At 34.9% G+C, this 16,167-nt stretch overlaps 1 protein-coding gene across 9 annotated transcripts in view; it reads right to left on the reverse strand.

The window, feature by feature from the left end:
* Tut4 (terminal uridylyl transferase 4) overlaps nucleotides 1-16,167 on the reverse strand; it is a 127,978-nt gene that overhangs the window by 86,826 nt on the left and 24,985 nt on the right. For 7 of the 9 annotated variants that reach the window (XM_046451161.2, XM_046451157.2, XM_046451160.2 and 4 more), the window contains exon 2: nucleotides 3,710-4,586. In XM_046451161.2, the coding sequence (XP_046307117.1) occupies nucleotides 3,710-4,493 (784 nt within the window). In that variant the 5' untranslated portion in view covers nucleotides 4,494-4,586. Of the gene's footprint in view, nucleotides 1-3,709; nucleotides 4,587-5,595; nucleotides 5,620-6,066; nucleotides 6,131-16,167 lie in introns of those variants that run through there. The other 2 variants (XM_058581461.1, XM_058581460.1) reach the window with 2 other exon arrangements.

Consider the following 16,167-nt stretch of genomic DNA (forward strand, 5'->3'; position numbering starts at 1 on the left):
AACTCTAATTTCTCACTTATTTGTTCATTGTATGTCTCTTCCTAAAAGAATATTGACTCCATAAGGATGTTGTTATGTGTTTTTTCCCCACCCCACCCCCCAGGGATTGAACCCAGAGGTGCTTAACCACTATCCACATCCCCAGCCCTCTTTGTTTTTTATTTTGAGACAGGACTTTGATAAATTGCTTCGGCTAATTTTTTTGTTGTTGTTGTTATTGTTTGATTTGTTTTCATTTTTTTTCCTGATATCACATGAATTCATGCTTGAGTTAATTTGCAAGTGAATCTGGGAACAACCCCTTGCCACACAGGCGGGGCAAAGACTTGTAAGGTAAAGGTGGCTGTAGGTTTCACCTTGTGGCTGAGGTTGGTTCTGAACTTGTAATCCTCCTGTCTCAGCCTCCCAAGCCACCAGGATTATAGGCATGTGCCACCACATTTGGCTAAATCACTCTTATTAATTTGCTAAACCAATTCTCCAAAAGCACCTCTACTTGGTCTACTGTTCTCCACATTATCACATAACAAAACTGCATTTAATAGAATAAAATAATAGTAATAAATAATACTCTCTACCCTTCATGCTTACTACTATAGCTTGGATCTTGACCCCAAAAGTTTATAGGATAAAGACTTGGTTCCCAGTGTGGGAAGTAGTAGAACCTTTAAGAGGTTGGGCATAATGGGAGGTCTCTGGATCATTGGAGGTATATCCTCAAAGGATAGTGGGGCCCCAAGCTTCTCCTTTTTGTTCTTTGTTTGTTTTTATTATTGTTGTTTGTTTTGTGGTAGATGGAATGATCCCAGGAACACCATACTACTAAGCTACAATCTCAGTCCTTTTTATTTTAAGACAGGGTCTTGCTAAATTGCCCAGGCTGACCTCAAACTTGTGATCCTCCAGCCTCATCCTCCCAAGTAGCTGGGATCTTTTTACTGTTTTTCATGTATTGGATATGAAGTGAACAGTTTTACTCTGCCACACACTCCCCACCATGATATACTGCCTCACCATAGGTCTAAAAGCAAAAGGGTCAGCCGATCATAGATTAGAAACTCCAAAACCATGAGTTAAATAAATCTTTTATAAGTGTAAAAGTCTTGGACTTTTGTTATAGTGACAGAGAGATGACAAATATACCTACTATGTCAGGTACTACATAAAACTTTCTACTAGACTCTTAAAAGTAACCTTCACAACATAGGCAGCACCATCTCCACTTTAAATAAAATGAAGAAACAAAGATACATTTGAAGGAAGCTTATCCAAGATTACAAAGTTATTAAGTGGGAAAGACAGAATTCAAAAACCATGCATCTCACTCCAGCCCATTTACCTGATCATCTCACTATATCACCTCTTTTGCTTTTTATTCCCCCCCCCTTTTGACTGTACTTGGGATCAAGCCCAGGTCCTTGAGCATGCAAAGGCAAGTGCTCTATCACTGAGCTAGCTATAGCTCTAGATCCTTTGTTACCTTTTTAAAAGAATGATCTTTAAATCAGATTTTTTAGTAACTCACATGAACAGACCCTTAATTAAGCAATCTTTTGTTTTGCTTTGTTGTGTGCTGGGGTTAGAACCCAAGGCCTATATGCTAGACAAGCATTCTACCACTAAGAATGTGCCACCACCCTTTATTTTTTATTTGAAATGGGGGGGGGGGGGTCTCACTATGTTGCCCAGGACAAGTCTCAAATTCATGGGCTCAAAATGAACCTCTCACAACCCCTGACTTAACTAAATGATCTTAAGTATCACAATTCCTCAACTTCACATCTCTAGTGTACCATCATATTTAGATTTTTGCCATATCTAAATATCGCCTGTTCTATTACTTGATATTGTCTCTATTGAGTTACTGTCTAAACTTGTCCTTGTCCTAAACCTTATATACAATTGTGAGACTGATTTTTTTTTTCTTACACACATAAAGACAATACTATTTAATCTTTTAAAAGTCTGTCTATAGGGCTGGGGTTGTGGCTCAGTGGTACAGCACTCACCTAGCATGTGTGAGGCCCTGGGTTCGATACCCAGCACCACATAAAAAATACTAAATAAAGGTATTGTGTCCATCTACAAGTAAAAAAATATATATATTTTAAAAAGTCTGTCTATATACTATGTATCACCAGAAATAAAAAGTAGCTATATCTGAACTCTTTGGTATTTCTCCATCTATGAAAAATAATAATTTATTTTTATTTCTATATCAAGGTAAGGCTTTATTCTTTCAACCATGGAATCAACAGAAAGAAAATTAGCAGGGCTGGGGATGTGGTTCAAGCAGTAGCGTGCTCGCCTGGCATGCCTGCGGCCCAGGTTCGATCCTCAGCACCACATACAAACAAAGATATTGTGCCCACCGAAAACTAAAAAATAAATATTAAAAAATTCTCTCTCTCTCTCTACCTCTCTCTCTTTAAAAAAAAAAAAAGAAAATTAGCAAATAAAGTTCATTGATTTAAGCAAAATCAGAATTAAAATTACTCAAGGGACTGGGGACATAGCTCAGTTGGTAGAGTGCTTGCCTGGCACGCACAAGGCCCTGGGTTTGATCCCCAGCATCAAAAAAAAAAAAAAAAAAAAAAAGAATTAAAATTACTCAAGACATAGACAATATTTCTGAACAATTAATTAAAAGTAAAGTCAGGATCCCAGACCAAAATTAACTTTACAGTTCTCAAGTAAACTCTAACAATGTCCTAAGCAATTTCTGCTTCTAGACTTGTGCCCATCAAAGAATTTGCTGCACTATAGCCAAAAGGATACTTTTTAATAGAAAATCTGATCATAGCACTATCTTGTTTCTCTTTAGTTGCTTCTCAAATCACTTATGAAAAAAATTATGTCACAGTTCACAATGCTTTTCATTCTCCAAAAGATGACTTGTCAACTGCATCTTTTGCCACTCCGCCTCAAATCCCTGTTCTACTTATACTGATTCTCATTCATACTCATAGTCTCACTCCTATCATTTTCTCAGCCCCATGTCAAATCTCACAAATAAATCACATGCTTTCCCAACTCTTAGTTTTTGCCACTGTATATTACTTTACTTCTCTGCATCACAACCCAGTGAATGCAGGCTCCTTGAAACCTAGGGCTAAGTTCTTTCAATTTTCCATTATAAACACATGATTGGTCCATTAGAGGAAAAAGATACATACATGTTTGGTGAATGAACAAGCAATGGATTACCAAGACCATTTTTTTAATATTTATTTTTTAGTTGTAGTTGGACACAATTTATTTATTTATTTGTTTGTTTGTTTGTTTATTTATTTTTATGTGGTGCTGAGGATCAACCCCAGGTCCTCACACGTGCTAGGGGAGTGCTCTACCGCTGAGCCACAACTCCAGCCCCCAAGACCATTTTAAGAGAGTGTGTAGGGCTCAGTGGTAAAGTACTTGCCAAAGTTTTGATCCTCAGCATTGCTAGATAAACAAATAAGAGAGTGCATTTGGGTACAAATCCAAATGACTGAAGGAGTCATTAAATTTATATGTGCACAGCATTTTTACTTATCATAATAAATAAAAAGGTGATTTTTTTTTCTTTTTCTTTTTTAGCTGAAAGAGCCACACTATTAATGTCCTTTTTGTAATTAAAGTAGCTAAGCCAGGGCTAACCTAAAGAACATTAACACAAGAAAATCTCTCAGAAAAATGTGACTGGTAGAATATTCTTATTTGTACTTACTCAAATCATCTGAAATGTCTTCAATTCCTGAAGCACTATCATCAGAATCTCCAGCATTATCTGTCCTCATCTGTTGCTTCTGAGATGGTGGTAAGTTTTCCAGAGCAGATTTTTCTCTCTGTAGAGCTTCCATATTCACTTTGTCCACAGAAATAAAGGAGCTTGGGATTTTTTTTCCAGTCTGTTGTAATTCTGTCTGTCTAATACTTTCTTTCAACAGTAAACTGGTCACCTTTTCTGATTCTGCTGATGAACTGAGCCCCTTTTCTGATTTCATCTGAGAACTAGGTGCTTTTTCTGTTTTCCTCTGTGAACTAAGTGACTTTTCTGCTTCTGCTGCAGGTAAACAGGGTGATTTTTCTGTCTTCACTGGTAAATTAGGTGACTTTGGTGATTTTTCTGCCTTTGCCTGTAAATTGGGTACCTTTTCTAATTTTGCCTGTGAGATGGGTACCTTTTCAGCTTTCACTGGTAAGTTTGGTAGTTTTTTTGTTTTGCAATGACTTTGATCTCTAAGGACTAACCCCAAATCTTTAGGGCCTAGAACATTGGCAGCATTTACTTTACATGATTTAACATCTGTTTTTTCAATACAAGTATCATTTTGCTTGGTTTTTTTACTACTATTCCTATTTGGAGAGTTGGTCCCGATTTCTTTTGTAGATTTATCATTTCTAGCTTTCAAAGTTTGATTAGTTATAGCTTTAACTACTTTGTTTTCTTCACAAATAACATTCTTCTTTGGTTCATGATTTTCACTTTTAGATGTCTTAGGCTCTTCCATTATTTGAAAACCTGCTTCTTTCCAAATATGATATTGTAAAATGGCAGATCTTCAGTAGTTTGAATTGCTCCAAATCCAGTTTAGGCAAGCAAACTATTGGGTTTAAAAAAAAAAAAAATCTGTTATTGAAAATGCAAAACCATTTTTTAAAGTGGTAAGACATTTATAAAGCTTTTAAAATTTTTTCCTCAAAACTAAAGAAATAGTTTGAAAAAAGATAAAACTCTGAGAAGGAATTAAAGCCCATTAAATAACAGCCAAATATTCATAGAGAGAATTCTAATACAGTATCAAAACAAAGGATTTTTAGAGAAGTAAAAAGTTGTTTTATATTGCCAATAAGAATTTTAGAGGCTAGAGTTCTGGCTCAGTGGTAGAGCACTTGCCTAGAATATGTGAGGCACTAGGTTCAATCCTCAGCACCACATAAAAAACAGTAAAGGTATTGGATCCGTCTACAACTGAAAAAAAATTTTTTTAATTTCAACAAGGAACTAAAATATGCAATTAATGTGTCACTATTAACATAAAAGTTTATAGAATCCTAAATGGTAAGAGCTTGACCATTTTTAGCTCTCTCACAAACCAGTACCATTTTTACTTCTAATCTATTTCAAGTTAATTCTAAACATAAAAAGAATTCTAATTCTCTCCACTTTGAAGTATAAAGGAATTTAAATGAATTCTTATGTAAACAAATTTTTAAAACCCATGTCATGTTTTTACTAAAACTCAAGAGAGTCTACCATCAAGAACGAACTCTAATGTAAACAATGAACTTTGAGTGACAATAACATGTCAAGATACATTTGATTATAACAAATGTACCACAATAGTAGCAGATGTTGACAGCAAGAGATGCTATACATGTGTGGGGCCAGGGAATATACAGGAACTCTGTGCTTTCTGCTCAATTTTGCTGTGTACCCAAAACTGCTCTAAAAATAATGTCTAAAAGAAGTGACAGTAAGAAAGAACACTAAAATCAATCAGAATCTATTCTGCTCTGAAATATAATAAAAATTAGTTAATGAACAAATACTAAGTTTATAACACAAACTTCTATAAATACGTGAAAACAGCCAGGCCCGGTGGCACACACCTGTAATCCCAGTGGCTCGGGAAGCTGAGAAAAGAAGGATCACGAGTTAAAATCCAGCCTCAGCAAAAGTGAGGCACTAGCAACTCAGTGAGACTCTGTCTCTAAATAAAATTAAAAATAGGGCTGGCAATGTGGCTCAGTGATTGAGTGCCCCTGAGTTCAATCCCTGGTACCAAAAAAAAAAGTGAAAATACTGTGTCTTGTTAAATTATTTCTATGCTAGAAATACCTTACATACTACATTTTATAGAAATCTATAAAAATAGATATATTTTTATAGATTTCTATAAAATGTATATAGAAATATAGAAATATTTCTATATACATTTTATAAATATTTCTATATACATTTTATAGAAATCAGGATTTTTTTTTTTTACTGTTCACCTTGCCCTATATGCTTTAAATTCAGAACTATTCCTCTAAATAAAGTTAAATATAAAACTAATAGCCAGGCAAGGTGGTACACACCTGTAATCCCAGCTACTTGAGAGGCTGAGGAAGGAGGTCCAGGTCAGCCTCAGCAACTTAGACTCTGCAAAACAAAAAAATAAAAAGGGCTGGGAGTATAACTGAGTGTTAATACTTGAACCCCTGGGTTCAATCCTCAGCACCACAAAAACAAAGTTATGAGGGGAAAAAAATAGTCCTGCCAACAAGAGCAAACTGCATGGAACTAAAATATAGAAACTTCGAATTTACTTGATGAATTTACTGAATTATGGATTTGGGCAAACATCTCTAATCATATAAATCTACATCATATAAACACAAAAATATCACCTATAATAAAAAGCTTAGGACACACGTCATGTATTTTCAGTTGTCTGTACATATGCAAAAATGTGTTTCCAGAAAAAAAAGAAACCAAACTTACCTAGAAACGTCTGCACTAAAGCATCTTACTCAATTTGTACCTAGCTTTTATAATTTGTGTTTACAGTACAGTCTTCTATATTCCTTCTCTGCCTTGATATCAGTCCAAATTAAATATTACCTTTAATTTTTAAAAAGTTGTTAAGCTCTTTTTCCTAAAAATAAATTATTGTACAAAGAACTATTTTAAGAAATTATATTTTTTTTACTTGTAGTTGGACACAATGTCTTTATTTTATTTATTTATTTTTATGTGGTGCTGAGGATTGAACCCAGTGCCTTGCACCTCCAGGGCAAGTACTCTACCACATGCTAGGTAAGTGCTCTACCACTGAGCCACATCCCTAGCCCTATTTTAAGAAATTATGATAATTAAAATTTAAGTCAAAATCATACTAGATTCTTCACCATTAATTTTTCAACTAATATTATTTTCTAGTAAAAGAAATAGCAACTTATAACTGTATGAAAGTATGCTTTTGTTCTTAGTCTTATACATTCGATTTTGTCTAATTATTTTGCCTTTATTTATTTACTTATTTTTGGAGGAGTACCAGGGGTTGAACTCAGGGGCACTCATTCACTGAGCCACATTCCCAGCCCTATTTTGTATTTTCCCCCACTTTGGTGGTGCTGAGAATTGAACACAGGGCTTTGTGCATGTGAGGCAAGCACTCCCCAGCTACCCTATTTTGTATTTTATTTGGAGATAGGGTCTCACTGAGTTGCTTAGTGCCTTGTTTTTGCTGAGGCAGGCTTTGAACTTGTGATCCTCCTGCCTCAGCCTCCCGAGCCACTGGGATTACACGTGTGCACCACAGCACCCAGCTGCTTTTATTATTCTTGACAAAGTGTTTTATATAATCATCCAAAGAGTTGTCAAAATAAGTTACTATTCCCAAATTCTTGTAGACACCAATTCAAGTTCCTCATTTTAAAAAAAAAATGGGTTCTATTTCTAAGTGGTTATTCTTATCTAGTAACTAATATATATTTACATTTTCTGTTGCTATTCTATAATGATTCTTTAACAATTTTACAAAAGCCATTAACAATAAAGACTTGGAATAACATCAATCCACAATTTTGTTTATAAAACTTTATAGAAACAATATTTTCCACTCAAAAAAAAGAACTATATAAGTCAAGTTTGTATATATAAATAAAAGCTGTAAAGATTTTTTTTTAAATCAAGTACCTAATACAGATAAGTGCTAGTAGGGGATTTGAGATTCAGAAAAATGCCAGGTTTCATCTTAAAGTAAATAATTTGTTTCCTATAACTACAAGCACATTTAAATTGTTAACAAGATATTCCTAAACCATACTTATTTTCCAATCTTCCCCATCTTTTGACAAATGCTTCTGAGGCAAATGTCTTATTCCAAAAAAAAATATATAGTAATTTTACAACAAAATTACTGTTTTTAATTTTTTTCTTTGAAGTTCTTAAGAATAAAATTTTGCTCCCAAAAGCTCTAATTCTTAGAAATGAAGTTTCTCTGAGGCAAGGTTTTGAAAATAAAGCTCAGTGCTCCTCACTGCACATTAACAGCAAAATTTAGTTTGACCAAATAAAAATATCAGACCTACTTTCTAATTCTTGGTTACATTTTTAGAATGTTGTGAGTAGATATTAAATAAGATCCTGACTTTAGCCCAATTATATCTTTATTAACTATCAAGAATGCCAATAATTTTACACATATTTTTTAGTTGTAGATAAACACGATACCTTTATTTTTTGTATTTTGATGTGGTGCCAAGGATCGAACCTAGTGCCTCACACATGCTAGGTAAGTACTCTATCACTGAGTCACAATGCCAGCCCCAAGAATGCCAATAATGTTAATGACTTTTTTTAAGTTTGAATAATATAGTTAAAATAACATTTAGAATAGATTTCATTTTTGATCATTATCAGTCTATTTCTTCTTCCAGTTCTAATCACATCCTTGGTCTTGCTTAAATCCATACGATGCCTTACACAATGCTGGTTACTTGGTAGACATTCAAAGTCACTTGCAATGAAAAGGGTATATCCTCCAGACTGATGTCTTAACATCCCTCTTTTCCTGCTGCCTATTTTAGAAGAAACTGGAATGATTTCAAGAGAAGTTTGATGCCTTTCTATAATTCTTCCACTGTTCAATTAGCCAACTGGTTGACAGGTTCTGGGGCCTGGTTTTAAAAGTAGTTTGGATATATTAGCTTAGAAAGTGTACCTGGAACAACTGTTCCAAAATTAATGAAAAAGCTAATCAAAGCAATAGCTATCACTCAAGTGATCTTTCTCTGAGACACACACACACAAAAAAATTATTTTAAGGTATAATTATAGAAATCTATCAGAAACTTCTGTAGCTTTAAAAAACTAACAAAATTTTTAAAAATTATATATACAAATAATCCAATCAATAAATGGGCCAAGGAACTGAACAGACACTTCTCAGAAGATGATATACAATCAATCAACAAATATATGAAAAAATATTCAACACCTCTAGCAATTAGAGAAATGCAAATCAAAACTACTCTAAGATTTCATTTCACTCCAGTCAGAATGGCAGCTATTAAGAATACAAACAGTAAGTGTTGGCAAGGATATGGGGGGAAAAAGGGACACTCATACATCACTGGTGGGACTGCAAATTGGTGCAGCTAATATGGAAAGCAGTATGGAGATTCCCTGGAAAACTGGGAATGGAACCACCATTTGACCCAGCTATCCTATTCCTCAGTTTATACCCAAAAGACTTAAAAACAGCATACTACAGGATGCAATCAATCAATGTTTATAGCAGCACAATTCACAATAGCTAAATTGTGGAACCAACCTAGATACCCTTCAGTAGATGAATGGATAAAGAAAATATGGTATATAGCCAGGTGCAGTTGCACACACTTATAATCCCAGCGGCTTGGGAGGCTGAGACAGGAGAATTGCAAGTTCAAAACCAGCCTTAGCAACAGTGATGGCGAGGTGCTAAACAACTCTTTAAGACCCTGTCTCTAAATAAAATACAAAATAGGGCTGGGGATGAGGCTCAGTGGTCAAGTAACCCTGAGTTCAAACCCCAGTACCAAAAAAAAAAAAAAAAAAAACCATAAATGGTATATATACATAATGGAATATTACTCAGCATTAAAAGAGAATAAAGTCATGGTATTCACAGGTAAATGGATGGAGTTGGAGAATATAATGCTCAGTGAAGTAAGCCAATCCCAAAAAGCCAAATGCCGAATGTTTTCTCTGATATAAAGATGCTGAAATATAATGGGGATGGAGGGGGCATGGGAGGAATAGATGAACTTTAGATAGGGCGGAGGGGAAGGAGGGGGCATAGGGGTAGGAAAGAGGATGGAATGAGATGGACATCATTATTCTAATTACATGTATGAAGACACAAATGGTGTGACTCTATTTTGTGTACATCCAGAGACATGAAAAGCCAGGCTCTAAATGTGTAATATGAATTGAATTGCATTCTGCTGTCATATATAACAAATTAGAATAAATAAAATTTTAAAAAATTATATATACACACATTTGTTTAACCTTTTTCAGTTAAGATCTGCAATCACCAAGTCACTAGATGACCCCAAACAAAGACACTGACCTGCTTTATGAGTCATTTATAAACTCTAAAAAGAATGGCAGAACCATCTACCTTTAGCGTGCACTCCAACTTAAAATTTAAAAATGTGATTGTATACATGTCTTAAACACAGTGATTAGGCTGGGACTGTAGCTCAGTGGCAGAGCATTTGCCTAGCATTGTGAGGCACTGGGTTCAATCCTTAGCACTATATAAAAATAAACAAATAGAGCCAGTTGCAGTGGCGCTCCCCTATAATCCCAGTGTCTGAGGAGGCTTGAGACAGGAGGACTGCAAGTTCAAAGCCAGCCTCAGCAAAAGCAATGCGCTAAGCAACTCAGTGAGACCCTGTCTCTAAATAAAATACAAAATAGGGCTGGGAATGTGGTTCAGAGGTTGAGTGCCCCTGAGTTCAATTCCCAGTACCAAAAATAAAATAAAATAAATAAACAAATAAAATAAAGGCATTCTGTCCATCTATAATTACAAAAATTAAAAAAAAAAAAACAGTGATGGGCTAGGGCTCTAGCTTATTAGCACAGAGCACTTGCCTAGTATGTGTGAGGCACTGGGTTCAATCCTCAGCACCGCATAAAAGTAAACAAAATAAAGGCATTCTGTCCATCTACAACAACAACAAAAAAAAATGATGCTGTAATATAGATTCTGAGACTATATGCTTCTTCTTTTTGTTTTGGCAGTTCTGGGATTGAACACAGGACCTCATGTATGGCAGGCAAGCACTTTAGCACTGAGCTTTACCCTCAGCCCAAAATTCTGATACTTTTAAAAATTATAGAAAATTATGAGAGACCTCCTAAGTTCCATAAAGAAAACACAATTTTCTTCTCCAACAGGAAAAAAAAAATTCACTAGATGGAACTAGACTGAATTCCTAAACATGGTATATGCTTAATAAATGAATTTTTAATGAATACACTATTAAACATTTTGAAACTAATTAAAATGCTCAATAATTATATAATCTGACATAAAAGCAATTAATTACTTTTAACAATGAATATACCAAGCTTAACGTATTGATTACCTCTTATTAAACAGTAATTCTCAAATTTTAGCATTCTTTAGAGACACGTGGAGGGTCCTAAACCACCCCTAACTATACCCACCCCTCCAGAGTTCCTGCTTCAGTAGTCTGGGATGGAGCCTGAGAAGTGCATTTCTAAGAAGTTTTCAGGTGACATTGATATGGATAGACTAGGGGCCACACTTAAAGAATCACTCTAAGGACTAGTCCTAAAAGTAGAAGTGAAAGGAAATCGTGTTCTCCTATACAATTGTACATACAGTGAAAATCTGATTCTTATCAGTCTACTTCATAAAGTAAAAAAACATTTCTGCTTTTGCTTACCACTAGCAGTACCTACAGAGCCTAGTTAGTACAAAGCAAGTACTCAGTAAATGTATTAAATGAATTAATGAAAAATTAGCTTCAATTGTTAATTCCACACATTACAAACATAATACAAAAGATATTTAACTGCATCACACTTTGTTGCCCAAAATGTAACTAGAAAAATGTCTCTCTTCCAGAATGCCTTCCTTAACCCATTAAGTGTCAAGTTTTCAATTCTGAGAATATTTCAACAAAATTGACACAGGTGGGGCTGGGGTTGTGGCTCAATGGTAGAGCGCTCGCTTAGCACGTGCGAGGCCCTGGGTTCGATCCTCAGCACCACATAAAAATAAATAAAACAAAGGTGCTGTGTTCAACTAAAAGAAATAAGTATTTTTTTTAAAAAAATTGACACAGGTGCATTTAAATGGATTATAAATCATAATCTAGAATTTATGTATTATATTTATTGTTATTATAATTATATTGACATATACTATTTATACACTACTATTAAGTTTTTATACGTGTTTCACATCTGGAGCAATGGGACAAAACTGGGTTAATTTACCCCTCTACTCTCCTACAAGGGTGAATTCAGATAAGTATACCTCTTCACAGGAACTCTGTTCTTACCTTTCTCCTAATACTTAGCACTTAAAACTATTTATGTGTTTTCCAATTTGGACTACAGAGATATTTTTGCAAATCTGCTTTTTATAAAACAAATATGCTTACACAGTTTTAAAAGTCAATAGCATTACAAGGAAAACATTAGTCTCAAAAGCAACCACTTTTGGTGCTGGGGTTGTGGCTTAGTGATAGAGCGCTGGCCTAGCATGCGTGAGGCACTGGGTTCAATCCCTGGCACCACATAAAAAATAAATAAATAAAATAAACATATTGTGTCTATCTACAACTAAAAAAAATGTTTAAAAAATAATGAACAAATAAATTAAAGGTATTAAAAAAAAAGACAACTGTTTTCAACTTTTTTTAGCTGTTTCTTCCAGGATTTATTTATTTATTTATTTCTCTCTCTCTCTCTCTCTCTCTCTCTCTCTCTCGCTCTTTCTTTCTTTCTTTCTTTTATAGTTTTACAAAACACCTTCTTATTTATTTTTATGTGGTACTGAGGATTGAACCCAGTGCCTTGCACGTACTAGGCGAGCGCTCTACCCCAGCCCCTTATCTCCCTATTTCTAAATAACATGCTTAAGATGATACTTATTATTTTGTCTTAGCTTTAGATGTTATCTCTATGACTTCCTACTATGAGGGTGTGGATTTGGCCATCTCAAACATTCCCCCTAGAAAAAGACAGAATTGAATATACACAATATGGGGTGCCTCATATGCTGCATTTCTAGTACTTCCCCACCTGCTATAGCTTGTATATGGTTTGAGTACATTCCCCAAAGACACAAAGGCCGGAAGCTTGGTTCCCAGGGTGGCAATATTGGGAAGTGGTGGAATGTTTAAAGGATAAGGCCTGGTCAGAGAAAATTAGGTTGCTGAGGGTGCCACCCTCTCCAAGGATTAATGTAGTTCTCGCCCCAGTTAGATCCCATTTGGGCAAGCTGTTATAAAAAGGGCAAGCCTGGCCCCTGAAATGCTCTGGCTTCCTATCTTATATTACAATCTCTCCTTCTCACATGCACTTTCACCACAAGGCTATTTGCCACATTGTCATGTACTCAGGGGACCTTCACCTAAACCAAGCAGATGCTGGTGCCAGGCTCTTAAAATTTCCAGAACTGAAAATTATATAAACCTCTTTTCTGTAAAGTATCTACCAACTAGTATCTTGTTATAGCAATAGAAAGCAGACTAATGTAGCACCCTAGCCCCACCCTCTCAGGATTTTAACTGAATATGTTAATGTTATTCACAGTTCTACTACATAGAACGTGACAGATGCCCATCAAAATTCATTTTCTCTTTTTTTTCTGGACACACAACTAGACTACATTTTTCAGCATTCTCTGCAGTTAGGTGTTCTTAGGTAATCCAGTTTTTACCTCCTCATGCTCTCTTCACTTTCTCATTAAATGAAATTCTCAACCATCCAGCTTCAATTCCAATGAATTTTAAATTTTTGTGCATTAGAATCAACCAGCTCCTAAGACTGGGGTTGTGGCTTAGTGGCAAAGTACTTGCCTACCATGTGTGATGCACTGGGTTTAATCCTCAACACCACATATAAATAAAATAAAATAAAAGTATTGTGTCCATCTAGAACTAAAAAAATATTTTGGGGGGGGCGGTGCTGGATTGCAGCTCAGTGGTAGAGCGCTTGCCTAGCATGTGTGAGGTACTGGGTTTGATTCTCAGCACCACAAATAAATAAATAAAATAAAAGTCCATCAACAACTTAAAAAAATTTTTTTAATTAAAAAAAAAAGAATCAACTAATTCCTAAAAGCAGATTCTCACTGTACAGGTTGGGGGGGTGCCTCATATGCTGCATTTCTAATAAGCCCAGGTGATAACCCACACTGTCAGTCAACATAATCAATGAAAACTTGGAGCCTCTAAAAGACCATATGGAACAAACTATTCATCTAGCTCTAGTTACCACTTACCTAGCAACTATTACATAAGAAAGGAACTCTTTTTTTTTTTTTTTCAAACCACTACTACTGGATCTAATCTTTTGACTGAAGTAATACATAAACTAATATAATCACACCTTCCTCTTGATACTTTTCAAATTAAACACTGCTTTTTTTTTTTTTTTTTTTTTTTTGGTAGTACTGAGAATTTGAACCCAAGGCACTCCACCACTAAACTGCATCCTCGGCTTTTTGTTTTATTTTGAGAAAACGGTCCCAGTAAGGTGCCAAGGCCAAATTCATACTTGCAATTTTCCTGCTTCAGCTTCCTGAGTCACTAGGATTACAGGCATACATCACCATATCCAGATCACTGTCTCATTTGTAAGCTTTGTTATAAACCTACCAGTAAGTTTTGACAGAGCTATAAATATTCTCTTGGTATATTCAAAACATCAAATTATGTGTCATTTTTGTTGTTTGCTACTTAGATAGCACTTATTAGTGAGTCTTCTGGCACTACTAGACTTCCACCACAGTTATTGCCCTCAGATTTTCTATCATTCTACCAATTCCCTTTCCCTCTCTCATATTGACTCTTCTGTTTTCATCTTTCATGATTTAGTTACTCTTTTTTGATGGAGCACAACCTCCAGGAGCTTTCTAAGGAAGAAAACATAGGAGAGATTAAAGAAAAAAATTATTCCCCACTTGTGATATTTCACTTCTATGTAGAAGAACATTCGTTGTCATAAAATTCCTGACCTCCTTCCATTTCCCTCATTCATTCTTTCCCTAAAAAAAAACAGGATAATTTATATCGATAGTGAGGTTGAGGGCTGGGGTTGTAGCTCAGCATAGAGCGCTTGTCTAGGACGTGCGAGGCTCTGGGTTCGATCCTCAGCACCACATAAAAATAAATAAATAAAATAAAGGTATTGTGCCCAATTACAACTAAAAAATAAATATTTAAAAAAAAAACAGTGAGGTTGAGGAAATTATCTGGGCAATGTTTCGCTTTTCTCATCTCTCTCCTCTTGGGATCCCACTACCCAAAGGGAAGAAAATTTCAGTCTGATCCTTCATTCTCTAACTTTATAGAAGTGAGCTTGGCTTCACATAGGGTCTACAGTTGTGCCTGAGGGGCTAAATCCACTAATTCTGACATTCAGTAGTAGTTAAACACTTGAAAATATAAACCTAATTTTCCAAACTCAAAGTTTTTTTATGAATAATAGTAGTCACAGAAGGAAAAAAGAAAGATGGGTGAAGAAAAATATTAGAAGAAATAATGGCCAGAACCTTCTCAAATCTGATGAAAGACTCAACTATACAAATCTAAGCTCAATCAACTTCAAGGAGAATACAATCAAAAGAAATCTATGCTAAGATACACTGTAGTCAGACTGTCAACACCCAAAGAGAAAGAGAAAATTTATAAGAAAGCAAGAAACTTTACCTCATTAAACATAAAGGTTAACAATTGATTTCCCATAAGAAACCAAGGAGGAGGGGAAAAGAAAGAAAGCCAGAAGGCAGTGGAATGAAAGTCCTAAAAGAAAAAAAAAAAAAAAAAAAAAAAAAAAAAATAAATATATATATAAATATATATATCAACTAAGAATTCTCTAGCCAGCAAAACTACTCTTCAATAACATCTCCAGATAAACAAAGGCTGAGAAAGTTCAGTACCAATAGACCTGCCCTACAAGAAGAGTTCTTTTTAAAAAAAAAAAAAATTTTGTAGTTACAAATGGACAGAATGCCTTTATTTTATTTGTTTATTTTTATGTGATGCTAAGGATGGAATCCAGTGCCTCACACATGCAAGCCAAGTGCTCTTCAACTGAACTACAGTCCCAGCCCCCAAAATGAGTTCTTAAGACTGAAATGGAAAGATTCTAGACAGTAACTCAAATCCAAAAGAAGAAATAAAAATTGACTACAAGATACAATCACATAGATAAATATAAAAGCCAGTGTTATACTTTTAGTTGGTAATTACTGTTTTTCTTTCTTTGATATGATTTTAAAAAACAAACACATAAAAATAATTCTAAACTTATGTTAATGGACACATAACAAACTATACAGTCATAATGACATTGTGGTCAATGACAGATCAAATGTACAACAGTAGTCCCTTAAGATTATATGGCAAAAAAAAAAAATTATATAGCTTAGT

This window comes from Marmota monax, unplaced genomic scaffold (genome assembly GCF_021218885.2).
Source record: "Marmota monax isolate L192 unplaced genomic scaffold, Marmota_monax_Labrador192_F-V1.1 WCK01_AAM20220418_F8-fsc00023, whole genome shotgun sequence".
NCBI lineage: Eukaryota > Metazoa > Chordata > Mammalia > Rodentia > Sciuridae > Marmota > Marmota monax.